This window comes from Ruditapes philippinarum, unplaced genomic scaffold, assembly GCF_026571515.1.
Source record: "Ruditapes philippinarum isolate M1 unplaced genomic scaffold, ASM2657151v2 ctg4037_1_1_1_1, whole genome shotgun sequence".
NCBI lineage: Eukaryota > Metazoa > Mollusca > Bivalvia > Venerida > Veneridae > Ruditapes > Ruditapes philippinarum.
This window is the reverse complement of record NW_026853811.1, coordinates 1,573-29,456: the sequence shown is the minus strand read 5'-3', so window position 1 is coordinate 29,456 and position 27,884 is coordinate 1,573. Positions and strand designations below refer to the sequence as shown.

Genomic DNA, 27,884 nt, shown 5'->3' with positions numbered 1-27,884 from the left:
AGGTGAATTTATAACACCAGCAAGGTATTTTTAGTCACTGATTAGTAATGCTTGATAATTGCTTCCTAAAGTTACAGCAACTTTCATTTATTTTATTCAAAGTTGGACTTTAACTCACATTGGGACACTTGAGAATATTTTTTTTAACACTTTCATTTATAAGTAAATATAATGAATTCATATATATATATGTATACATGGCCCAGTTTACCTTGGCTGCTGCTTTTCACCGAAACTGTCCATATGAACCTGATAGTATTGACAGACTTGTACAATATTCCAACCTTGTTCAAGAATAAATCTATCTCATTCTGGTGTGATTTCTTAACTGAAAATAAAAATACAAAATGAGAAGAAACAGTCATGACCACTAGTTTATACAGTAGATAAATAAATTAAAAAAATAAGTTAATCAATAATTAAACAATATCCTGTAGATAACACAACCTTGTTATGCGTATATACATTTATCACACACCCGCTGCCGATTTTGTGACTCCGTAAATATGGTATTGCACGGCCTTACATATATTTTGACGTGACGTAATTAGCGTTATACAAACATAGTGTAAAGATGCGCTAAATGTTAGCGTTTATACTATAGACGCGTCAATGAAAAAATGACTCTTATTTCACTTTAAAAACGGTCTTTATTTTTGGTATGTGATAAATAGAATATTAAATTCGTGTAAGTTCATTACTGAATTTATTGCACTCGTTGAATAAAATAATATTTATGCTCGCCAGAGGCTCGCATAATATAATTTTATTCAACTCGTGCGATAAATTCAGTATTGAACTTACACTCATTCAATATCCTCTATGTACTAACTGACTGTACATAAAAATTAGTCAGAGTAATTAGACTTGTAAAAGAGACATCATTTTTTTGACTGCGGGATGTCTTTTTGCAATGTTCAACAGTTTGGCAGTAGGAGAAAAAAGTTAGCTAAATAAGTCAAAACGTTCATGCTTAATTAATTAGGCTTACATATTATATACAAATAAACCAGGGCTACCATATAAAGATATAAAAAATAACTTTAAATTTTTATATTTTAGATGGTTAATGCATCAATAACTTAAAACGCAATGATCAAGGTTGAAGTTTGCAGACAGGAATGCCACCATGACTGTAACAATACCTCTATTTTTTTTTTCTTTTGAAAAAAAGTTGAGCTAAAAATGGAATTAATAAGAAATACAGGGTTATCTAGTATAAGAGATGTTCACTCACTGATGAATGAATAAAGAAATCAATTTTCTGTTTAGGATAATCTAATGCTGCAATCTTCTGTAAGGCTTCTCTAAGAAATGGTGTTGGATGCTCCACAAACACTCCCAATACAATAGATGGATAATCCTCTTCCTTTAAATAAATAGTCACAAAATATTATATTTACAAGTTACATTTTATATATATATATATCAATTATACATATAAGTTACATTTTTCTATATATCACTCTTATAACATTTTTTTCCCTATTGATCACTCTGGTTGCATTTTATCTATATATCACTTTAATGACATTTTTTCTTTTTATCACTGGTTGCATTTTTTCTATAAATCACTTTAATTACATTTTCTTTTTGTCACTCTGGTTACATTTTTCTATATATATGTATATCACTTTAATTACATTCTTCTTTTGATCATTCTGGTTACATTTTCTATATATCACTTTAAATTTTCCCATTTTTTCTGTTTTATCAATTCTAGGTGAAAGTTTACAGTACAACAGTTTGTTGGAGCGAACCCTATAGAAGGCGCCTGTATAACTATTTTTTTAAATCAGAAATTTGAATTTGCAAAAACCCCTTTAAATGTCATTATTTATTCATTATACAGACATCTGCTAAATTTCATTTTGCTTACCTATACAACAAATAATCTTCACAAACCATTATTTATACAAAACTTATATTATTACCCCTACAGAATGAAAAAAAATTTCTTCATTTTTTTTTCCTTGAAGCTAAAAATTGGAGTTAAAAAATTCATCTTGTCACCCTTGGGTTAAGAACTACTATAATTCCGACATTTCCATCACACCTTTCCTGCCACCCTACTATTATAATAGTTATGTTAACTTATAAAACTTACCAGCAATGCCCTCAAGATTAATGGTATCTTCCTGACAGGCAATACACCCTGAACTTGATGTCCAACTGTCCGCTAAATAATTAGCAAGTCTGTTAAACTCTGGCTATATGAAGGAAAAAACATTGAATTAATAATGTTTGCCAACCTAAATTCTCATAAAATATGAAACCTTAAAAATGTTGATGATATCTTGATGTACAACTATGTCATACATTTATAACAAGAGCTGTCAGTGGATAGCAATGCTTGAAATGTCACAAGGGTGTTTCATTGAGTAAAATGCTTACCTATATGAATATTTAAAATTATCCCAAAAACATACAAAGGGTTGTTAATAGAATGTTTCATCAAGTAAATCACTGCTTGATTATTATGAATGCATAAAATTGTCACAAAAAAAAGGAAACAAACCCTTCATTAGCTATGGAAATTCCACCTGACACGCAAAAGCATAAACAAGAATTTAATTATTCTATCAAAACTCATTACTTATATGCTAATTAACTTGTCAGACTTCTCCCTACATAGAGAACCAGTAATTTAATTATTCTATCAAATCTCATTACTTATAAGCTAATTAACTTGTCAGTAGAAATACAAACCTTAATTGGTCCATTTCCATGAATAACAATGGGAACTGTGCCTGTTTTAACATTGTAGAGAAAACTGTGCTGCCCTTTATACTTTAACATGACATCATCTATAAAAATTACATCAAAAATTAATTTATAGCAAAATTTTGAACAATAATGAGAATGTGCAGTACAAGTCCGTACATCACAGCACAGCACAGTACAGCACTTCAATACACAGTAATGTAATTAAAATGACATATTATTTACATATGAATTGTACTGAATTTCAAACAAAAATCCTTGTTTTAAACATACGATTTCAAATTTAAAGCCATGAAATATAAAATAATGGCCAGGTTCTATACTGTGACACAGGCAATTTAAAAATACCATCAACATTTTATTTGTTACAAGAAAATTATCATAGCAAGTGAAAAAATTTCTATAAAAATTTTCAGTTAAAGACTAGGTTTGACAAACATAATACATGTATATATTACCAAGAGCTCCATGGAGGTTCATAAATATTTCTGATCTTTTATCCAATTTTATATTCCACTTCTCCTGAAATTGAATGTATAAATAAGTACCTTCTTAAGTTCTTATATCAATCAATGGTTTGTGGAAGAGAAAAAATATATTGATTTAGACAAATGCACATTTTCTACGTACTGACAACAATGAAAACTTAATGCAACAATACATACGTCATATGTTGATTTTCCAGCTTTACTGGTGGAGGAAAACATTAGTTGCCCCTCTGTGCATTATATCTGGCAAGAGTGGGCACCTAGCCTAAGTAGAACCACTGACGTTCTGTAAGCTAGCTGATAGCTTCCTCAAATGATAAATAAACAAGGAACATCGCAATGCGATGCAACCAGGTTTTCAGCAAAATATTTCACAGAAGCTTTGTCATGAAGGGGCATTTGTTTTTAATTGAACTTTTAGGAGGAATTATGGCTTCTTTAATATTCCTCAAACAAAAATGATTGAGAAATTTTATGTTGTCTATTCGCCTTTTTTTCCCAAATGTTTTAGAAAGGTAAACAGTACTTTATTTTTGCTTAATTTTTGCATTTTTGCGTCTCTTTCATTTTCTTTTGTCAACAATATTGGCGTGTGGTGTTTTGTGCGATATCAAGAAAAGTATGTTCACAATTTTAAAAAAATACTTGAATGATGTCTTGGAAGAAACATGGGAATTTAGTGAGCGCCAGGGCACTTGATGACAAAAGCTTCTGTGAAAGTTTGGTCAAAATCCATTGAGAAATGTAGGAGAAGTTGCGCACTGTAGAAATTGTTCACTATATATTCTGTATAAAGGAAAAAAATATACAAAGGGCCATAATTCGGTCAAATATTATCCAATCACAAACCCCGACAATATGTGCCAGGCACTTGAAAACAAAGCTTCTAAGAAAGTTTGGTCAAAATCCGTTGAGAAATGTAGGAGGAGTTGAGCACAGAAGAAATTGTTCTCTATATATTCTGTATAAGGAAAAAATATACAAAACCCGGGCCATAATTCGGTCAAATATTATCCAATCACAAAACCCCGACAATATGTGCCAGGCCACTTCGGGAAAATAAAAAATTCCTGGAGTGATCCAAAATCACAGCAGTGACATGCAAGTTCTTAGAGGTGAACGACCTTAATAACTTGGCCATGGACTATTTTGTCACTATGCACACAAACACAAAGAAGATAATTGGTGTTTATTTTCCACTGAATATTACTATTCTTTTTATTTGTAAACTCTCTCCAATAGAATTGATAAACACAGGTAACTTGCAAAGAACTGACTTACAGTTACCAATATATGACAAGATACCAAAATATCTCTGTCTTGGCTTTTAAAATAGCCTTAAATTAGCCTGGACTATTTACAAAAATACCATTTTGACTGACACTGAAATTAAAAGATGTCAAATTGTAAGATTATTAATCGAATAAATTACACTGACATTCTATATTTATGTTAGGTTCTCTTTTGTTTACTTACATGCATGTGTAAAATATACTATTTGTATGCTTTAATTATAACGTTAATATGATTAAATTTAAGGTATATTATGATATTTCGTTTGTAAATATTACAATGTGATTTACATGTATAATTAATGTAAGGTATGTGGGGGATGACCCCAACCCTCTCATACCTATTACGGGGTGAATAAACGGGGTTACCCAGTTGGGGCCTCAAAAAAAAAAAAAAATCTCTGTCTTTCATGTATTTTTTGTTTTGGGTTTTATGTCACATTGACAAAGTATAGGTCCTATCGGGACGTTCCAGCTTTACTGGTGGAGGAAGACCTCAGGCGCCCCTCCGTGCATTATTCCAGGCATGAATGGGCACCTGACTTTCATGTAATACCTCTCCCCTACAGAATCTACAAAACAATGGAAGCTTTAATCAAAACATAGATTTTACTGTTGTTATCATTATACAGTGGTAATGTTTTGTACATAGATATGAATCATACCTGGAGAGATTTGTCTAGAAATATTTTAGTGTAATATAACTGGTCATCATCGTTATCTGCTACTGCATTGTGGGAAATAATTTCATACACGTCCTTAGCATACCCAATAAATCCTGAAAAAAACAAAAACATTTTTATTATTATACTTATGCTGTAAACAATGTGCACATAATTTAAGATATATAACTGAACTACAGTCGAACTTTGTTCACTCAGAGGGCCTGTGCAAATTCAAGGTCATTTATAAGTGAAGGTCAAGGTCGGTCTGGTTATTTTTAAGGGTTATCCTTGAAGATTATTATGTTCAAGTTTCAAGATAATCCATTAAAAAACAACAAAGTTACAGCCAATAATAGCAAGAACAAGCAAAATTTGGACTTTTAACCTTGAAGGTCAAGGTCATTTATGGATGAAGGTCAAGGTTAGTGGGGTCTACTGAACGGTCTTGTCTCAAGGGTTCTTGTGGCCAAGTATGAAGACATTTATACACCAAGAACTAAAAAGGGTATGATCCAGGTATAATGGCAACAGCAACGGCAACGGCGCCAGGACTATAACAATACCTCTACGTTTTTTTTTTTTTTAAAAAGTCGAGCTAAAAATAAACAAAGGGCAATAACTACAAAATTTGGCAAGGCGGAGTTTAAGTTCTTGTGCACTGCACATCTACTCATTGACATCTATCTACCTACAAAGTTTCATGTTGATATCTCTTGTAGTTTTAAAGTTATTTCCCGGACAAGATTTTTTTAAAAGGTGAGATAATTCACAAATTAGGCAAAACAGAGTTGTTTTCTTTTGTACTGCACTTTTACTCAATGAGATCTATCTACCAACAAAGTTTCATGTTGATATCTCTTATAATTTTAGAGTAATGTCCCAGACAAAGTTCAAAAAGTAAAAATAAACAAAGAGCAATAACTCCAGAATTAGGCAAGGCAGAGTTATGATTCTTCTGCACTGCACATCTACCCATTGAGATATATCTACCTACAAAGTTTCATGTTGATATCTCTTATAGTTTTCAGCTATGTCCTGGACAAGGTTTCTCTAAAAGGGGAGATAATTCGAAAATGAGGCTTAACAAACTTATCGTTCTTTTGAACTGCACATCTACCCATTCAGATCTATTTACCTACAAAGTTTCATGTTGATATCTCTTATAGTTTTAGAGTTATGTCCCGGACAAGATGTTTCTAAAAGGGGAGATAATTCAAAAACTGAACAGAATAGAGTTATGATTCTTGTGCACTGCACATGTTCCCATTGAGATATATTTACCTACAAAGTTTCATGTTGATATCTCTCATAGTTTTAGAGTTATGTCCCGGACAAGATTTTTCTAAAAGGGGAGATAATTCAAAAACTGGTAAAAAATAGAGTTATGGTTCTTTGACGCTGCACTCCACTTCAATGCCCTCTACCACTGTATGAAGTTTAAACAAATTATCTCCAAGGGTTTTCAAGTTATGCTCCGGACAAGACAATGAACGGACAGACGGACAAGGTGGCGACTATATGCTCTCCCTTTGGGGAGCATAATAAATTGATATGTTATGTGAGCCTACATGTATATTGTAAATGGTATTACCTACCTGATTTGTTAATTATGCTAAATACTATAATTATATTTATACATAAACACAATATACAGGAGTGCATAAATTTATATAAAAAATGAAAAGAAATTAAATCAAATAAATTAAAAAGAATTAACTAGAACTCCGCGAGTCGGATGTGTCGCCTTGTGAACAATGTAGTTTAGGGGAAATGGCCAGGACAAAAATGAAATATGAAAGGGCAATAACTAAAAAAATAATAAGTGCAGAGCAGCAGTTTCTATACACTGCACTTCTTATCAATAAGATCTATCATTCTATGATGTTTCAAGTCCATAGCTTTCATACTTGAGGAGAAATGACCAGGACAAAAAAAAGTAAGAAAATCAACAAAGGGCAATAACTCAAAAATAAGAAATGCAGAGTATCAGTTCTTATGCACTGCACTTCTTTTTAATGAGATCTATCATCCTATGAAGTTTCAAGTTCTTTTATACTTTCGGAGAAATGGCCTAGACAAAAATTAAGTATGAAAATTAACAAAGGGCCATAACTCAAAAATTAAGAAATACAGAGTACTGATTCTTGTGCACTGCACTTCTTAATAATGAGATCTATCATCCTATGAAGTTTCAAGTCCATAGCTTTTATACTTAAGGAGAAATGGCCCGGACAAAATTAAAGTATGAAAATAAACAAAGGGCAATAACTCAAAAAATAAGAAATGCAGTGTACCAGTTCTTGTGCACTGTACTTCTTCTTAATGAGACCTATCATCCTATGAAGTTTCAAGTCCATGGCTTTTATACATTAGGAGAAATGACCCGGACAAAAATAAAGTATGAAAATTAACAGAGGGCAATAACTCAAAAATTAGGAAGTGCAGAGTACTGGTTCTTGTGCACTGCATTTCTTCTTAATGAGATCTATCATCCTATGAAGTTTCAAGTCCATAGCTTTTTTAGTTGAAGAGAAATGGCCCGGAAAAAATTAAAGTATGAAAGTTAACAAAGGGCAATAACTCAAAAAATAAGAACTGCAGGGTACCGGTCCTTGTGTACTGCACTTTGGGTTATTGAAAGAAGCATGCATACCAAGTTTGAAGTCAATCAGACTTATAGTGACTGAGTTATGCTCCGGACAAGCTTTAGGGGACGCCGACGACGACGCTGACACAGATGACGCCGCTGCCGCCGTCAAATGTAACCCCTTTATGTCACCTTTTCAAGGCGACACAATTCAAGGCGACACAAAAATGATAAGATAAAGAACAAACCTCCTGAACAAAGATATTTCTTCTCATGTAATTTCACATCAGGATACGAGCTCTATAAACAAAAAAAGAAATCATTTTAATGCTTATACAAAACTAACAGGTAATATCTCATATGATATCAATGTTTTGCTGTCATTAATTTATAAAAACAACAGCTGCTAAAATTCAAAATTCAAAGATAAACTAGAACTATCACTAAATGTGATTAATACACAATTTACAAGACTGCTTAGGAAATGAGGATGTTACTAGTAACAGAATACCTTGTAAAGAATTGAAACAGAGTTATAGTTGTGGGCAATTAAAGATAGTTGTGGTTCTTGTATGTTGCATTTCCTTTCAATGTGGTTGGCCATTGTTTTATTGGATTACTCTGTAAGAAGTCCAGAAAGACAAGTAAAAGGAACAAAGGGCAATAACTCTATAAATACTGAAGATTGAGTTATGGCTATTGTACACTGCACTTCATCTCACTGCCCTTGACCATTGTATAAAGTTTCATTGAATTCCAACCATTAATTTTCAAGTTATGCACTGGACAATAAAAAGGAACAAAGGGCAAAAACTTTTAAATTAGTCAAAAAAGAGTTATGCTTTCTGTGCACTGCACTCCCTCTCAATATACTTGACCATAGTATGAAATAGTTTCCAATTTGCTCCGGACAAAAAAAGCAATCGAAAAGTGACAAAGGGCAATAACTCTGTAATAAGTCAAAATGGAGTTATGGTTCTTGTGCATGGCACTTCCCCTTATTGTGCTTGGCCATTGTATGAAGTTGTTTTGAATTCCAACCAGTAGTTTTCAAGTTATGCTCCAGACAAGGAAAAGTAACAAAGGGCAGTAACTCTGTAATTAGTCAAAATGGAGTATGGTTCTCATGCACTGCACTTCCTCTCAATGTGCTTGACCATTGTATGAAATTATATTGAATTCCAACAATTATTCTTCAAGTTTGAGTCCGGACAAAAGAAAGCAATGGAAAAATAACAAAGGGCAATAACTCTGTAATTATTTTAGATAGAGTTATGGTTCTTGTGCACTGCACTTCCCCTTATTGTACTTGACAATTGTATGAAGTTGTTTCGAGTTTCAACCAGTAGTTTTCAAGTTATGCTCCGGACAAGGAAAAGTAACAAAGGGCAGTAACTCTGTAATTAGTCAAAATGGAGTTATGGTTCTTGTACACTGCACTTCCTCTCAATGTGCTTAACCATTGTATGAAGTTATATTGAATTCCAACTATTAGTCTTCAAGTAATAGTCCGGACAAAAGAAGCAATCGAAAAATAACAAAGGGCAATAACTCTGTTATTACTTTAGATAGAATTATGGTTCTTGTGCACTGCACTTCCCCTTATTGTGCTTGACAATTGTATGAAGTTGTTTCGAGTTTCAACCAGTAGTTTTCAAGCTATGCTCCGGACAAGGAAAAGTAACAAAGGGCAGTAACTCTGTAATTAGTCAAAATGGAGTTATGGTTCTTGTACACTGCACTTCCTCTCAATGTGCTTGACCATTGTATGAAGTTATATTGAATTCCAGCAATTATTCTTCAAGTTTGAGTCCGGACAAAAGAAAGCAATGGAAAAATAACAAAGGGCAATAACTCTGTAATTATTTTAGATAGAGTTATGGTTCTTGTGCACTGCACTTCCCCTTATTGTACTTGACAATTGTATGAAGTTGTTTCGAGTTTCAACCAGTAGTTTTCAAGTTATGCTCCGGACAAGGAAAAGTAACAAAGGGCAGTAACTCTGTAATTAGTCAGAATGGAGTTATGGTTCTTGTACACTGCACTTCCTCTCAATGTGCTTAACCATTGTATGAAGTTATATTGAATTCCAACTATTAGTCTTCAAGTTATAGTCCGGACAAAAGAAAGCAATGGAAAAATAACAAAGGGCAATAACTCTGTTATTACTTTAGATAGAGTTATGGTTCTTGTGCACTGCACTTCCCCTTATTGTGCTTGACAATTGTATGAAGTTGTTTCGAGTTTCAACCAGTAGTTTTCAAGTTATGCTCCGGACAAGGAAAAGTAACAAAGGGCAATAACTCTGTAATTAGTCAAGATGGAGTTATGGTTCTTGTGCACTGCACTTCCTCTCAATGTGCTTGACCATTGTATGAAGTTATATTGAATTCCAACCATTAGTCTTCAAGTTATGCTCAGGACAAGGAAAATACAACGGACCGCTGGACCGACCGACCAACCGACCGACCACCGGGTGACTCCTATATACCCCCCCAAACTTCGTTTTTGGGGGTATAATAATGCATGAATAAAGTTCAAATGTACAGTAATATAATATCAAAGGCTTTAATAAATGCATTTACACCATAAATTGTGCATTATAATACTATGATGCAAAAACATGAAGATAGCCAATTCAGATGTTGTATTGAGGGGTGATTAACTAGTTTGTTCCCTATATTGTAGCATGGTGCATAGAAGGAAACTGGAATTTTTTCTTATATCGATCATTGGGTTAATTAACATCGTATATGACATCATATGCAGACTTCCCGAAAGTTGAAGAAAACTGTCAGACATTCGGTCTGAAAAACCATGAAAATCTGTCAGACCGAAACGAAATCTGTCGGACCAAATAAAATTGATCAAAGAATAAGTTGTGTTTGTATTTCTAAGACACTTTTTGTTTTCAATTTTTTCGCTGTAAAAATCGGCACATTCCTTACAGCACATTTTCATCTCCTCCCTATCATACACCAATGATTCACTGTCTTGCTTCTATTTTTCATTAAATTTTGTCTCAGGTCTATTCTTTTTATCCTTTTACTGCTGTTCTGCCTGTTCCTCTGATGTAGATTTTTTTATTTTTCCAAGGTATGGCACCTTTAGCGATGCCATTTTGAATACATGCGGCTGGGATAAAAGCCGGACCGATCCGGAATAAAAACTCGTCGCACCTGATCAAAATTTATTGTACTGTACTGTCATATACTTGTATGTTTAATAGGAGAATAATTTGAAGAATTGTTAGAGCTATACTGAAACCCCTTTAAAGGGAATTGGCTGTCATATACATGTATGTTTTATAGGAGAATTATTTGAAGCATTGTTAAAGCTATATTGAAATCCCTTTAAAAGGAATTGGCTGTCATATACATGTATGTTTTATAGGAGAATTATTTGAAGCATTGTTAAAGCTATATTAAAATCCCTTTAAAGGGAATTGGTTGTCATATACATGAATGTTTTATAGGAGAATAATTTGAAGAATTGTTAGAGCTATATTGAAATCCCTTTAAAGGGAATTGGCTGTCATATACATGTATGTTTTATAGGAGAATTATTTGAAGCATTGTTAAAGCTATATTGAAATCCCTTTAAAGGGAATTGGCTGTCATATACATGTATGTTTTATAAGAGAATATTTTGAAGCATTGTCAGAGATACACTGAAACCCCTTTAAAGGGAATAGGGAACTATCTGAGATAAGCATCGTATACGTCACTGATAAGAGACCTGTTCTAAAAATAGCCACATATCGATAACTTTCGGACAAGGAAACTGGTTAATCTACATGTAGATTATACAACATGTAATGGTTACGAATACAACATGTAATGGTTACGAATACTTTTATTCACATTTCTCTCAATGGAAATGATGTTCCTGGAGTTAAACTTGTGTAAAGCATGATTGAGATGGTTTAAAACCATCAGGAAAATAAAGAAGAAATAACTTTCGGGGCAATACTTTCCTGCATGTCAATTTAAGAAAAATGCCGGCGCTTGGCAATTTGTTTTTGTTTCACTGTTTATCAAAATTAGAAATGGTGATATGATATGGTATGATTTTAAGAAATTGGGACTAAAATTGAAAGAGTATCTTTCTGTCCCAGATATACCGTACAAAATTTTGTTTATATGTAAAAAAACGCCGATTGGAGAAGTAATGAATCTATCCACCAAAGTGCTACGAGTATTAGATTAATGATTAATATCTTAATTCTTTAATAATTTTAGAATAAGCAAAACTCTGCATTTTTCCTATTTTACCTAATAAGAAATGCCGATTCTAGTATTTATTTAATCAGAAATAATGTAAACGTACATGCATGCTTGCATGTATATTTAAACTGAATTGACAATTGAGATCCATGATTTAACATACTCAGTACACTGTTTACGTATAGACAATAAAATACATTTGCTTTTTATTTTATGTCTCACACAAAATATTTGTTGTTAAAATCATCGCCAATTACTGGTGCATTTTATTGACAAGGTGTAAAGACCAGAGCAGCCTGTGACGTGTGTTTAAATTAAACATTAAAAAAAAGTACAGTGTGTAGTTGTCCCTTTTCTTTTCACACTAAATTCCATTTCCAACTTGTTTGCATTCTACAATTTCTTAAAATATTGCATGTAAACAAAGTAAATATACGCTGATTAACATCATGTATATTGTGTTCTCCCTAATCCCTTGTCTAAAGTCAGTACAGGTGATGTAGTGGTGATAAGGTAAAATCTATTTTTAGAACAGTGTTACCTTCAGATCGAAGGCTATTGGTTGTCATATACATGTATGTTTTATAGGAGAATAATTTGAAGCATTGTTAAAGCTATACTGAAATCCCTTTAAAGGGAATTGGCTGTCATATACATGTATGTTTTATAGGAGAATAATTTGAAGCATTGTTAGAGCTATACTGAAATCCCTTTAAAGGGAATTGGCTGTCATATACATGTATGTTTTATAGGAGAATAATTTGAAGCATTGTTAAAGCTATACTGAAATCCCTTTAAAGGGAATTGGCTGTTATATACATGCATGTTTTATAGGAGAATAATTTGAAGCATTGTTAAAGCTAAACTGAAATCCCTTTAAAGGGAATTGGCTGTCATATACATGTATGTTTTATAGGAGAATAATTTGAAGCATTGTTAAAGCTATACTGAAATCCCTTTAAAGGGAATTGGTTGTCATATACATGTATGTTTTATATGAGAATAATTTGAAGCATTGTTAAAGCTATACTGAAATCCCTTTAAAGGGAATTGGTCCATAATTGATAATATGTAATACCATGAATTACATTGTTGTGTTGTTGGTATCTGATACCATACATGACAACAAACCACAAAATAAATATATTAGGATGTTATAGGTACTGGTGTGAGATATATGACTGGATATTACATATTCATATATATAGCAGATGATTAATTGTTCTATAACATAATATTAATATTCATCATATAAATATTCATACCAACAAAACATTTCTTTGTTCAAGAAGAATTTTTCATCCTGATAAACAAAGTATACATTAATAAATTATCTTAACCAACCAAATTATTGTTACTCTTAGTTCTTTTCTGCCTTTCTATAAATAGTTCAAAAAATATATCTTAACCAATCAAGTGGTGAATTATTGCTATTCTTATTTCTTTTCTGCACTTCTATCAATAGATCAAGAAATATTTTGTAAGAATATCCAAATGATATGTTTCTATAGTTTTATATTTCAAATATGTAGGGAAAAACTGCCTTTTATAGACCAATCCACTTAAATACATGTCTTGAACTAACAGCTGGGTAAATACATTATCAATATTCACCAGGTTAATCTAAAACATGTGTAACTGTATCAGCATGTGACCAGGAAGAGATGGTCAGTGTAAATATTAACACATGCTGGTGTAACTGTATCAACATGCAGCCAGGAAGAGATGGTCAGTGTAAATATTAACACATGTTGGTGTAACTGTATCAACATGTGACCAGGAAGAGATGGTCAGTGTAAATATTAACACATGTTGGTGTAACTGTATCAACATGTGACCAGGAAGAGATGGTCAGTGTAAATATTAACACATGTTGGTGTAACTGTATCAGCATGTGACCAGGAAGAGATGGTCAGTGTAAATATTAACACATGTTGGTGTAACTGTATCAGCATGTGACCAGGAAGAGATGGTCAGTGTAAATATTAACACATGTTGGTGTAACTGTATCAACATGTGACCAGGAAGAGATGGTCAGTGTAAATATTAACACATGTTGGTGTAACTGTATCAACATGTGACCAGGAAGAGATGGTCAGTGTAAATATTAACACATGTTGGTGTAACTGTATCAGCATGTGACCAGGAAGAGATGGTCAGTGTAAATATTAACACATGTTGGTGTAACTGTATCAACATGTGGCCAGGAAGAGATGGTCAGTGTAAATATTAACACATGTTGGTGTAACTGTATCAGCATGCAGCCAGGAAGAGATGGTCAGTGTAAATATTAACACATGTTGGTGTAACTGTATCAGCATGTGACCAGGAAGAGATGGTCAGTGTAAATATTAACACATGTTGGTGTAACTGTATCAACATGTGACCAGGAAGAGATGGTCAGTGTAAATATTAACACATGTTGGTGTAACTGTATCAACATGTGACCAGGAAGAGATGGTCAGTGTAAATATTAACACATGTTGGTGTAACTGTATCAGCATGTGACCAGGAAGAGATGGTCAGTGTAAATATTAACACATGTTGGTGTAACTGTATCAGCATGTGGCCAGGAAGAGATGGTCAGTGTAAATATTAACACATGTTGGTGTAACTGTATCAGCATGTGACCAGGAAGAGATGGTCAGTGTAAATATTAACACATGTTGGTGTAACTGTATCAGCATGTGGCCAGGAAGAGATGGTCAGTGTAAATATTAACACATGTTGGTGTAACTGTATCAGCATGTGACCAGGAAGAGATGGTCAGTGTAAATATTAACACATGTTGATGTAACTGTATCAGCATGTGACCAGGAAGAGATGGTCAGTGTAAATATTAACACATGTTGGTGTAACTGTATCAGCATGTGACCAGGAAGAGATGGTCAGTGTAAATATTAACACATGTTGGTGTAACTGTATCAGCATGCAGTCAGGAAGAGATGGTCAGTGTAAATATTAACACATGTGGTGTAACTGTATAAGCATGTGACCAGGAAGAGATGGTCAGTGTAAATATTAACATATGTTGGTGTCTTAATGTGACAAGATCTTAATCATATAATTATCATATACAATAATTTATTCTCCTCTATAAATAAACTTATATCTGATTGTGACACTGTCATATGTTCTTTATTTACACTTAAACAACATTTGCTGGGTGGCACTTAATACAACAGTAGAAATATGTCATAAGATGAATTATTTGACAACAATAAAAATATTCTGAAATAAATTAAATATCTGGTCAATAAGAAAACATGAAAATACAGATATATTCTTCCAAAACCCTTTATGGTTCATAGTATTATATCATTTTGTAATAGCAAAAGTTGTCTTTTTATTGCAAAAAAAATCTCATTCATAATCTCCCTTAGTTTGTCAAGTATTAAGTTACAAAAGAAGAAGAACTAAATTCAGATCAAATCTTTTTTTTCTTTTTTGAAATTTTGTTCTCTGACATAAATTATAAACATGAAATAGGATGTTTCACAAAAGTAATTCTAGTGCCGATTTGACTAATTTTTGGGCAAAATTGACTGATTTAGGACCGATTTGACTTCTTGAAAATGTATTGAAGCTGATTTGACTCCGATTTGACATATTTGTATGCCAACAGACAGACAGATGCCAGGGGGTATAACATAATATGCCCAAAATTCTTCCGGGCATATAAAAATGGAATCAACAATGAGCTAGCATCAATGGTCTACACTGGTCACAATGGTTAGATTGCGTCACCAGGTTAAAGATATAAAACAGTAATTATTACCGCTAATGACCTGTCCGGCCAACAAAATCCTTCAGCAGAGAAAACTACACGTGCATCAAACTTGTTGAACTTTTCTAGAATCTCTGATGCTCCAGCTGTGACAACAACATCATAACTAAACAAACAAAATGATCAAATATATTATATATGTAATTACCTTAAAGGCCAATTATGCATCAGAAATGTTTTTTGTTTATAATATTCAAAAGCATTTAATATATTTTTTTGGTATCCTATTATAGTTTTTCCAAAAAATATTTGTACTTAGTTACAAGCCAATTACCATAACCATCTATTTCTTCTGTTATTTTTTAGCAATTATATCAATTTCCTCACAATTGAATATTGGGAGTTGTACTGTAAAAGAGGTAAAATTTGTAACATTGAAATGTTCGTGAAAATCAAGTCAGTGAAAATGTTATCATTCCAGGTTTCTATGTGTTTCAGGTAAACAAAGTAATTCCTGGGAAGCATTAATCACAACAAAATTACAGGAAAATTGCAGACTCGGTTTGATTGAGTCTGTACATGAGAGATAATGAATAAGTGCAACATCCCTCACGCTCCCTAGCACTGGCTTGATCGGTACTCAATTCCCAACATTTAATAGTGCTAACTGGCATCAAAGTTCCTATTCGCTCTGGGTACCCGTGTTCCAAGCAACCAAGTTCTTATTTGTTTTTGATAACCAAGTTCCTATTCACTCTGGGTACCCAAGTTCCTATGTGTTCCAAGTAACCAAGTTCCTATGTGTTCCAGGTAACCAAGCTTCTATTTGTTTTAGGTAACCAAGTTCCTATGTGTTCCAGGTAACCAAGCTTCTATTTGTTTTAGGTAACCAAGTTCCTATGTGTTTCAGGTAACCAAGCTTCTATTTGTTTTAGGTAACCAAGTGTCTGTGTTCAAGGTAACCAAGTTCTAATGTGTTCCAGGTACCCAAGTTCCTATGTGTTTCAGGTAACCAAGTTCCTATGTATTCCAGGTAACCAAGCTTCTATTTGTTTTAGGTAACCAAGTTCCTATGTCATCAAGGTAACCAAGTTATTATGTGTTCCAGGTACGCAAGTTCCTATGTGTTTCAGGTAACCAAGTTCCTATGTGTTCCAGGTAACCAAGCTTCTATTTGTTTTAGGTAACCAAGTTCATATGTGTTTAAGGTAACCAAGTTCGTATGTATTCCAGGTACCCAAGTTCCAAGTGTTCCAGGTAACCAAGTTCCTATGTCAGTATGTGTTCCAGGTAACCAAGTTCCTATGTGTTCCAGGTAACCAAGTTCCTATGTGTTCCAGGTAACCAAGCTTCTTTTTGTTTTAGGTTACCAAGTTTTTATATGTTTCAGGTAACAAAGTTCCTATGTGTCTGGGGTGTGTTTCGGGTAACCATATTTTAAAAAACTTTTAACAATTTTCAACCTGACAATCATTCCTTAATAACAAAGAAACAATGATGCCAATCAATTACCGGCTATTACCAGATGATTATTATTAAAGTATCAACAAACAGATAACTTCAGTAATTGTGAATCCACAACCTTTCTGACACATAAAGATATCCACTTTATCCAGAATTACTGGAACTGTCAAGGAAACTTGAACTTTAACTTATAAATCAGTAAATAATGTCAACAACTTCATGATCAGATTGTTTTAGAATATTACAAGTAGAACAAGAAAATTATTCATGTAAATACAACATATTTTAAACATACAAACTGTCTGTACAATTTTATCAGTTTAACTTTTCAACATATGAATTATATTAAAGATATATACATATTTCCCTGTCTGTACAATTTTATCAATTTAACTTTTCAACATATGACTGAATTATATTAAAGATATATACATATATACCTGTCTGTCAACATATGACTGAATTAAATTAAAGATATATACATATATACCTGTCTGTAAACATATGACTGAATTATATTAAAGATATATACATATTTACCTGTCTGTTCAACATATGAATTATATTAAAGATATATACATATTTACCTGTCTGTAAACATATGACTGAATTATATTAAAGATATATACATATATACCTGTCTGTAAACATATGACTGAATTATATTAAAGATATATACATATTTACCTGTCTGTAAACATATGACTGAATTATATTAAAGATATATACATATTTACCTGTCTGTAAACATATGACTGAATTATATTAAAGATATATACATATTTACCTGTCTGTAAACATATGACTGAATTATATTAAAGATATATACATATATACCTGTCTGTAAACATATGACTGAATTATATTAAAGATATATACATATTTACCTGTCTGTCAACATATGACTGAATTATATTAAAGATATATACATATTTACCTGTCTGTAAACATATGACTGAATTATATTAAAGATATATACATATATACCTGTCTGTAAACATATGACTGAATTATATTAAAGATATATATACATACTCGTATTTACCTGTCTGTAAACATATGACTGAATTATATTAAAGATATATACATATATACCTGTCTGTAAACATATGACTGAATTATATTAAAGATATATACATATATACCTGTCTGTAAACATAAGACTGAATTATATTAAAGATATATACATATTTACCTGTCTGTAAACATATGACTGAATTATATTAAAGATATATACATATATACCTGTCTGTAAACATATGACTGAATTATATTAAAGATATATACATATATACCTGTCTGTAAACATATGACTGAATTATATTAAAGATATATACATACAGTGGAGCCTTGCTAATCCGAACCCTTCTAATCCGGAATCCTTTCTTATCCGAACGAAGTGTCCGGTCCCGATTTTTTTCGTTCTATTTTCAATGGGAAAAAACCTCTCGGATCCGGAACCTGTCTACTCCGAATTCCGGACGATTTTTTCAATTTTTGTTCTTGTTTTACTCTAAAATTTACCTCTCGGATCCGAACAGATTTGCCAAATGTCACACCTTCATTCAAAATAACAAATAATCGCACATCTTGCAGGTGTAAACATACACCAAACTGTTATTTTGCTTGATTAATGGGTGAAACGTATTATCTGCGAAGGTGTGAAAATTACACTTAGCTTGCCCTGATATCTTCAATAATTACTTAATTGATTGTTTTTTGTCACCTTCAATAAATATTTTGATATAATGCAATAGAAATATCTTTTAATCCTTTGTAATGGATTTAATGACACGTGATTAAGTAATGAAAATTAATGGAAACTGTCAGTGAATTCGGATAATCGCTGAATCGGATAAGAGTAAACAACAATTGACAAATGATGGTACGAATATTTTATCATGTCTCAGCCTCCTGTTTAACATCGTAGGTTAACTTACCCTTGAGGAAATAATATTTTGCTTATTTATTTATTTTTGTTTCTTTATTTTTTAATTTACATGTACAATAAGAGATTGCAAAAAAAAATAATTTAAATTGCAATTTCAAATGCATTCCCGTTTTCTTTCCTTAAACTATTTTGCAAATAACATGAAAAAACATGTAAATTAAACTTTCTAATCCGGAACCCTTTCTAATCCGGAAACCTTTCTAATCCGAACTTTTCTTCTGGTCCGGACGAATTCGGATTAGACAGGTTCCACTGTATTTACCTGTCTGTAAACATATGACTGAATTATATTAAAGATATATACATATATACCTGTCTGTAAACATATGACTGAATTATATTAAAGATATATACATATTTACCTGTCTGTAAACATAAGAATCAAGTCACTTCTGTCTTTATACTGGTAAAGTTCTTCTTTCAATATATTGATCTTATGACCCCCGCCAGTATTGGTCATGTCCCCGCCACGCCAATCCAAACCTAAACCAAAGACCTGCAGAGAAATAATAGCTCACAATTATTTCTTATCTCATATACAACAGAGCAAATTCCTGAAATATCAAATTCCTATGATAAATCTATTATTAATTTCTGACCTCTTTACATAAACTTAAGAATGACAATACCAGACATATACAACTTATAATATAAACTATAGACTGGTACACTTTATTATTTGGAAAAATATTCTCAATTTTATATAATCGTAAAGGTACAACTTAAAATTTATGTGTGATTTTATGGAAAAAGATATGTAAAAGGGGGCTTCTCTAAGCTCTTTCATAGCTTTTATGATCAGTGCCAGAATAGGAAAATATAAAATATTGGTTATTCTTTTGCAAATTAAATTTATTGCATATTGAATTAATAAGTATAAGTTCATCACTGTATCGTTATTTTAGTTAAATTATACAAATTAAATTTAGTTTGATTGTGCTGGAAGCTATAAGCTTATTGAAACACTCTCAAATCCATTTCCTGGAATCACCCAGTACTAGCAATAAGTGTTAAGCCTCTTGCTCAAGAAAAGCAACAGCTTGTCCTAGATTGGGTTTGACCCCCACAAGTTTATTTTATACTGGACATGTACAAAATCTTCACTGTATATACTATAGCTAACGTAACAGTACATAATACTTAAAATTCACAGCATACCAGCAATAGTTAGTTATTAATAAAATAGAAAGTCTTTGGTACAATGTTGTTTTGTCAAATTGAATGTAAGGGGAAAAAACCCACTTCAAATGTAACTGAGTCATATACAAAATCTACATGTTTGTTAAGTTTTCATGAATGACATATGTGTGTTACTGGAGTGGATATATTATATAAATAACATTCTGAAACCAAAATTTCTAGGTGGATATATTATAAATAGCATTCTGAAACAATCAAACTATTCTTACTTTACTTGATTTACATTTTACCTTATATAATAAATATAGAATGTTATAATGAATTTACCTTTGTTTCCAAGTCATACTTCTTTGTACTTCTTATATATCTTCTTAACCCATCATTTTCTTCTGTTGCTATGGTCACAAGTAGCAGTTCTTGAAAAAAAAAGCAACCTCATACACTTTAATTACAATCAACAAAAGTTTTCGGAGACGGCACGCTTGACTAATCACATACCGGAAGGAAGACAAAACTTTGAAAAAACAAATGAAAATAATTGGAAGTGAAACATCTATACAATTGAAAAAATGGGGGTGAACCATCTTGGGAGTAAAATGTCACAATAGTAAAAAGTCTTGGGAGTGAAAGGTCTGGCATCAGTCCCCTCACCCGGGTTTCTTCATAGATTTTAAATGAAAAATACGACAGATATTAAAACATTGTATAATTATTATATGTGTTGTATTTTATTTATGGAAACTACACTTCCCTTCATAGAGAGTAATGGGTAATTTCAATACCCCGTATCAGGCCTCATTACTTAAAGTTTTTCTATATTAAGAACATATTTCGACTTCCATAATTTGTGTGACGAGCCAAATATTGATGTGTAACAATCAATAATTTTGTTGATGAGCATATTTAATCATAGTTTTTAAGTAACTACTATTTTTTATGCCTAATGGGAAATACTTGCATGCCAGTATAGTACTGTACCTGGAGGATAATTTAACTGGTTAAAATGCCGATCGGGCTTATCACATAAAACTCATATACCTATAAAAAAATTAATATTCTTCTTTCTAACTTTTGTTTATTAAAACATAATATAAGATACTTCATTTGTCGCATGATTTTTTTTCGCGGACTACTGCTAATTTCAAACACTATATATTTTGACAATTATTTAACACTGAACAGATTTTAATTTGAAGATTTCTCTGATAACTGATAAATTGTATGCTGACAGTTGTTGACGCAATGAATTTAAGAACATACAGAAGTTATTTTACTAAATTTTTTTTAGTTCTTTGCATATATATGTAGCTTATTTTTTAAGACTTCAAAAATTATGTGTTTATATATGAAAACATGAACAGGGAGAAATAATTCTCACAAAGGTGCTAGTAAACAAATATTTAATTTCTTTCTGTTGATGTCATATATTATGCTCAAAAATAATTTCATCACTATAGGAGATTTCTGTAAATATAAACAAAGAAGGCCCGAAGCATGCTATTATTAGCCTATACTTCACATCAATTAGAGTGGTTGGACCAATGCTCGGCGCATACCAATGCTCGGCGTAAAAAATATTTTTTTTAGAATATCTGAAAATGTCTCGAGTTATCTCCGATTTAGGTCACTGGTGCTTTTATTTACGTCTTTCACCATTTTATCCTGGTGTGGTTCACTGCTGGTAAAGTCGCGTGAATATGCTAATAGCAGACAAACAACCGTATGTAATCCGCAACATATAAATTATTAAAATCTTTTAACACTAGAGTTCTGGCGCTGTAAAATTTAAATTTAAGGTTGGGTACTTGTAAATGTATGAACCTAATTTGGTTGTTACAATTTATTCAATGTGTTTTCTTCATAAGATAAAAAAGAGATTTTATTTCGAAAAACAATCCTGCATCATGTAGTACACGAGCTATGGTACAATTTCACGCAAACCACTCTTGTTTATCCGGACTATAGACCTTTTCGAAAACCTAGCTAAACACCGTTTTCCGGTACGTTACTGTTTTAGCTCTGGGGAATTACACCAAATGAAGTACATAACACAGTTACGAGCTATGTCTATTTTTCTATCATTATTTAACCGTTAAGGTGAAAAAAATTGAAGTTTTTGAAAATTATCAATATTCGTTTAATATCTATTGCAAATTATTCAAAAAAATAAATTGTTTATAATGAAAATCAATAAAATTCAACAGACGTAGTGGAATCTTCCATACTAAATAAGATTATTTTCTGCGTAAACTTGCATATTTACTTTATTTTATGTATGGAAATATTCATACAATGATATTTAATTATTTTCTTATAAAGAAATAACTGTTTTATTTCAGTTTAATTTTAAAAAAGGCCGAAAACATTGAGTTCGCTATTACACTCCATTTGGTGAATTCCCCAGAGCTATGTACAGAAAGTACCGGAAAACGGCGTTTAGCAAGGTTTTCGAATTCGTGAATCTATTATATATATAATATAAGTTCCAGCCATGCACATAATTATGTGATTTGCGAATTTTACACAATGGCTATTTAAAACAATATCATCGGTCTTGAAATGGACATATATCATTGAGGTTTGTTGACGTTGATTTGAATTTGCCATATCAAATATAGTATTTTTACCCCGAGCGTTGGTCCACCCACTCTATTTAACTCCCATTCTTATTTCCTCCCTCTGTATTTTCAAAATGACACATTGACGGCGCCATTGTGTTTGTTTTGTTTTTATATTCTTTTAAGTTCTTTGTTGTTTCTTTAACGTCTTTATTTGATTTTTGGTCTCATTATTATCTTTGTGATAGAAAAACATTTATCCTAAGTCAGAAATGAATTATAAGTCCATTCCCATTACACAATATACTAATATATAGTTTGTATATTAGTATGAATTTACATTCATTTTACATATACATGTTAGTTGTCACGTAGCATCAACTTTGTACACTGTTCTATTTACATGTAGTCTGTCTATGGCAGTGACTATAGAAGAGAATCTACAGTATTTTCCCAAACTCAATAATGCAAATCAAATGTCATAAATTTATAAAATAATAGCGAGCTCGACGAGCTGGCCCGAAGGGCCTGCTCGCAAAGCGAGCTTTACGGTAACGCGAATACCTGCTAAGTGATGGTTTTGAAAACTTTCGTCCAAAGTACCGAATTGGACACATCGCAACCTTTCGAATTTAAAGGTAACGATAAAAACTGAGGAATTCTGACTGAAAACGGATGTGTAGACTGGTCACCCGCGCACGTTTATTGGACAGGGAACCAGAATAACGGAAGCTGTGATTAAAATAGAAAATCGAAGGCGCCATTTTGTTTAAAATCTGATAAATAAAAACAATTTTTTTGTCGAATTTTGTTGTGAAAACTATCTAGAATGAAAGAAAATGGTCTAACTAAGAAAATGAATCCGAACACCAATATCTTTTATTCAGTCGTTAACGCTGTACAGACGTTTAAAGTATTGTTTACGTGACGTCACAATGTAGCGCCAAACAGCACGTGCAAAACAAACAAATCAAGTACGCTATTTTAATGTCGCAAACGTTTTAAGTTTAACATTTATTTCACTTTAATAATCTTTATTTCGCTTGAAAAATTATAGAGTGAAATAAAATAAACAAAGTTTTATCAACAATTTCAAAGCTCGTTATTCTTTTCACGACAGGGGCGGAGCCATATTTAACACCAATCTCCTACGCAGTGATCTCCCCTTATCAGTACAATTCTGCCAAGGGAGGTAATCAGTGTGAGGAGTTTGATTTAACACAGGGCTGTGACTAAAATAAAGTTTCCTTTTAAAAGGAAAGGCTTGCACAGTTGTGCCTTCATCCCAACATATTTATTTGTTTTTATTTTTGTAAAAACGAATATTTTTGTCAAAACGATTTGAAATCTATTCTCTATTGTATAAAACTAATAAAGAAAATAATCAATCGTAAAATACTAACGTGAAGATCTATCATACTGAAAGGAAACAAGTGTGCACATTTCATTTAATTAATACGCATGTTCCCAGATATGATGCGCTATCTTATAAATCATCACGTGGTAAGGTTAATGATATGCATGGGCTATTTTTAGATTACCTCACCAAGTTCAGTAGATCTAAATATAACTCGATCATGCACTGTGTGATTATTGGACCACCCTTTGAAGACGGAATACTACTACAGTCAACATCCTCTATTGTGTAAAACTAATACAGACACAAAACAATTATAAAAGAAACTAACTTTTGCGTCTTGAAAAAGAATTGAAACGGAACAATTTCGTTTATAATTTATTACGGTTTAAATCAATAAATCAAGTAAAAATACGAATCCTATTTATATAGACAAACTGGGATTACCGAAGTAACTAAAATAGCTTAGATTTCCGTAATATTACTTCGTCTGATTCCGCAGTATGACGGAATCGCCCGAATTGTCACGATTGCAATCGGAAGTACATTGGCTATTATCATTAATCCGAAGAGTGACGGAAAAGGCCGAAAAGTTGCGATTGGCACGATTTCAGCTGGTTTCCCGTTCAATCATGCACTTATAAATGTAAGCAGAAAACCACCTAACCGGAACAGGTTTTCCAAATGAAATGGCAAGCCAACAAAAAGGATTGGAGCACCACACTAAATACCGTATCCCGGTATATACCGGACAAGGCGCTTGAATGATAAAATGCTAAAATCTTGTCTTTTTACCCAACGGAATGAACTTTAACAGGTCTAATTCATCTTTTCACAACGAAATCAAGTACGATAATCAAGGAAAAATGTAAAATTCGGCGAAAAAAAACGATATTTGTCTATTTTGTGATCATGATTTCTGCAAGCGTCTAGAGGTACTGCTCCAATCCTGTATTGAGCTAAATCCTTAACACAGTACGTGTGACGTCACACGCACTCGTTACTGCATTTGAAATAAAAATAAGCGATTATTGGGATTATTCATACTATTTCACGTAAAAAGTACATCGAGCTCGCTTTGAGGCTTTGCCTTTTTCATATTAATACTTTACATATTGTAACTCATCAAGTAAATATGGAATATATTTACCTTTGTTATCCTTTTCAAAACAAAAACTTGGAATCGTTGTAGAAATCAGCATCAACAGATGCAAAAGAATTCTAGCCATCTTTTGTGAATTTAACAGTGTGTAGATTCTACTGAATAATTCCTTCAAAATCGCAATGTAAAATAAATCAATAGCGTTAAAATTGATAAAGAATGCGTTTTTTCTTCTCTCTCTTACTGCCACATCACTAACTCCTTTTTATAAGAAACACTGTGAAATTTGATAGTGTTTGACATTTGACCCCCCATCTAAATCGGTTTTTGGCAGATTGGTTTTCGATTTACCTTATAAATTCTCGCGCTTGCGCAATTGCTGGGAACCAACATGGGTTAACGGCGTGATATTCCGAAATTAGATTATATCAAACTGTTCCCAAGTCAATTCGACCCAAATTTTGCTTCACCTTCGGTAAAATTATTATTACTTGTCAGAGGGAAGTTGACCTTAATTTGTCTATTTGTTCTCTTTTGATACATTTAATATTAGTCAATATGAATAAAAATATTAATTCAAATGAAAATTAACGAATAAATGAATAGAAAACAAAGAAATGAATTTATTTCATGCTTTCCAGTGTTTTACTGTGATTATATTCTGATAAACATCAAGTGAAATTCGTAAAATATAATTTTCACTGTAGCTGGACTAAATCTGAATGCGGATGAAAAGAATATCATAACTAAATGGAATTACAGGCAATAATTAATTTAATGACGTCATACTAAATTTTGCTTCTTTCAGAAAAGATGTGATCATACATCATGTTAAAAATGTAAAAAAAATGAACAATATTTGAGCCGTGTAATGACAAAACCAACATAATGGGTTTGCGACCAGCATTGATCAAGACCAGCCAGTGCATCCGCGCAGTCTGATCAGGATCCTTGTTGTTCGCTTACCAACCCTTTTACAAGTCGAGAAATTGATAGCGAACAGCATGGATACTGATCAGACTGCGCGGATGCACATACTGGTCTGGATCCATGCTGGTCGCAAACCCATTATGTTGGTTTTGTCGTGACACGGCTCATTTCAAAATTGATGATGCGACGCCATGATGTGATGACGTCTCAAAGTAGAATGCGCGACGTTACGCAGCAAAATCAGTAAAAATACTTGAAATCACTTAAAAAGAATGAATTAAAAAGAAAATTTATTTGTTTTACATATACGATTGAAATATATTTCATTCGTGAACAACAGATATTCTATTTTCAGGAGTAGCGTAGTCATTTCAAGCTTATATGCAAAACAAACAAATATCCTCTGTAAATTTACTATGTAAATCTACTTATAAATGAAATATTGAGGAATATAAATCCGTGTATGTACTAATAGTGGAGCGGGAAATAAGGTCTCTCCTGTCAAAATAGTGCAAATTGTGATACAAGCACGAAACATTCAGGAAATCATCTTTACACTATAGAGATTCCAAAAGTGAAGTGACCTTAATCCTAAATTACTAAGTACTTTCACGCATGCGCACTCATATTAATATTGTTTGATAATAAATATTTTCTGAGAGCATGTCTCTGTATTTTTGCAGCACCCCTCAAGCCCAGAACCTTTAGCAGCACCCTTCCTTTATACTTCGAGTAAACTGCGACAATTGTTTTATATGTTGTTATTATTGCTTTTTAATATGTTTTGCATCCATTTTTCTAAAGTCTTTACTCTTCTTTTTTTAGAATTGATTTTTAAAATTCATTCGGTTTAAAATCAATAAATGTAATTTCAGTGCCGTTAAATACAATACAAAACGAGACAAATCAGCGTTTCTAAGTTGTTTCATATCCGTGTACACAATTTTGCAAGCACTTGGCCGCTTTCATTTAAATATACTTCTAAAAATGAAGAGTAGGTCTAAAACAATGGTAGCAGAAGGGATCGAACCACAGACCTCTCATATATAAGACAATTACTTAACCGACTGTGTATTGCGGATGTGACGAGGATCTTCACCTTGTGCTAGTGTGACTTTTCCAAACACTAATTATATATTCCATATTAATAATCGTAAACTATGCGGACATATTCGAAGCTGGATCGAAAATTTAAATGAGTGCTATAATGTATTCATAATGCACAGGTCAATAAAATCAGTGCTATAATGTATTCATAATGCACAGGTCAATAAAATCAGTGCTATAATGTATCCTTAATGCACAGGTCAATAAAATCAGTGCTATAATGTATTCATAATGCACAGGTCAATAAAATCAGTGCTATAATGTATCCTTAATGCACAGGTCAATAAAAGCAGTGCTATAATGTATTCATAATGCACAGGTCAATAAAAGCAGTGCTGTAATGTATTCATAATGCACACGTAAATAAAAGCAGTGCTATAATGTATTCATAATGCACAGGTCAATAAAATCAGACTATACCTGAAGCAGAAAATATAATATATATACATCTAAATATTCATAATCTTTCACTTCCTCAACAACGTGGTTATTTATGTAAAAGGAATATCTACTTTATTTATTGGTACCAAAGCAATGACTTTAGTTTTTCAACAATTTATAAAAAG

General features: G+C 32.3%; 1 protein-coding gene across 1 annotated transcript in view; it reads right to left on the bottom strand.

Annotated features, from left to right (window-relative positions):
- Nucleotides 1–25,619, bottom strand: part of LOC132737997 (procollagen-lysine,2-oxoglutarate 5-dioxygenase 2-like) — a 34,745-nt gene extending 9,126 nt beyond the window's left edge. Inside the window, 12 exon segments of the mRNA XM_060725412.1 lie at nucleotides 212–328; nucleotides 1,225–1,369; nucleotides 1,644–1,774; nucleotides 2,108–2,210; nucleotides 2,710–2,807; nucleotides 3,183–3,246; nucleotides 5,170–5,282; nucleotides 8,005–8,056; nucleotides 15,761–15,875; nucleotides 19,487–19,620; nucleotides 20,592–20,680; nucleotides 25,330–25,619. Of these exon segments, the coding sequence (XP_060581395.1) occupies nucleotides 212–328; nucleotides 1,225–1,369; nucleotides 1,644–1,774; nucleotides 2,108–2,210; nucleotides 2,710–2,807; nucleotides 3,183–3,246; nucleotides 5,170–5,282; nucleotides 8,005–8,056; nucleotides 15,761–15,875; nucleotides 19,487–19,620; nucleotides 20,592–20,680; nucleotides 25,330–25,408 (1,240 nt within the window). The 5' untranslated portion in view covers nucleotides 25,409–25,619.
- Nucleotides 25,620–27,884: the final 2,265 nt, after the last annotated feature.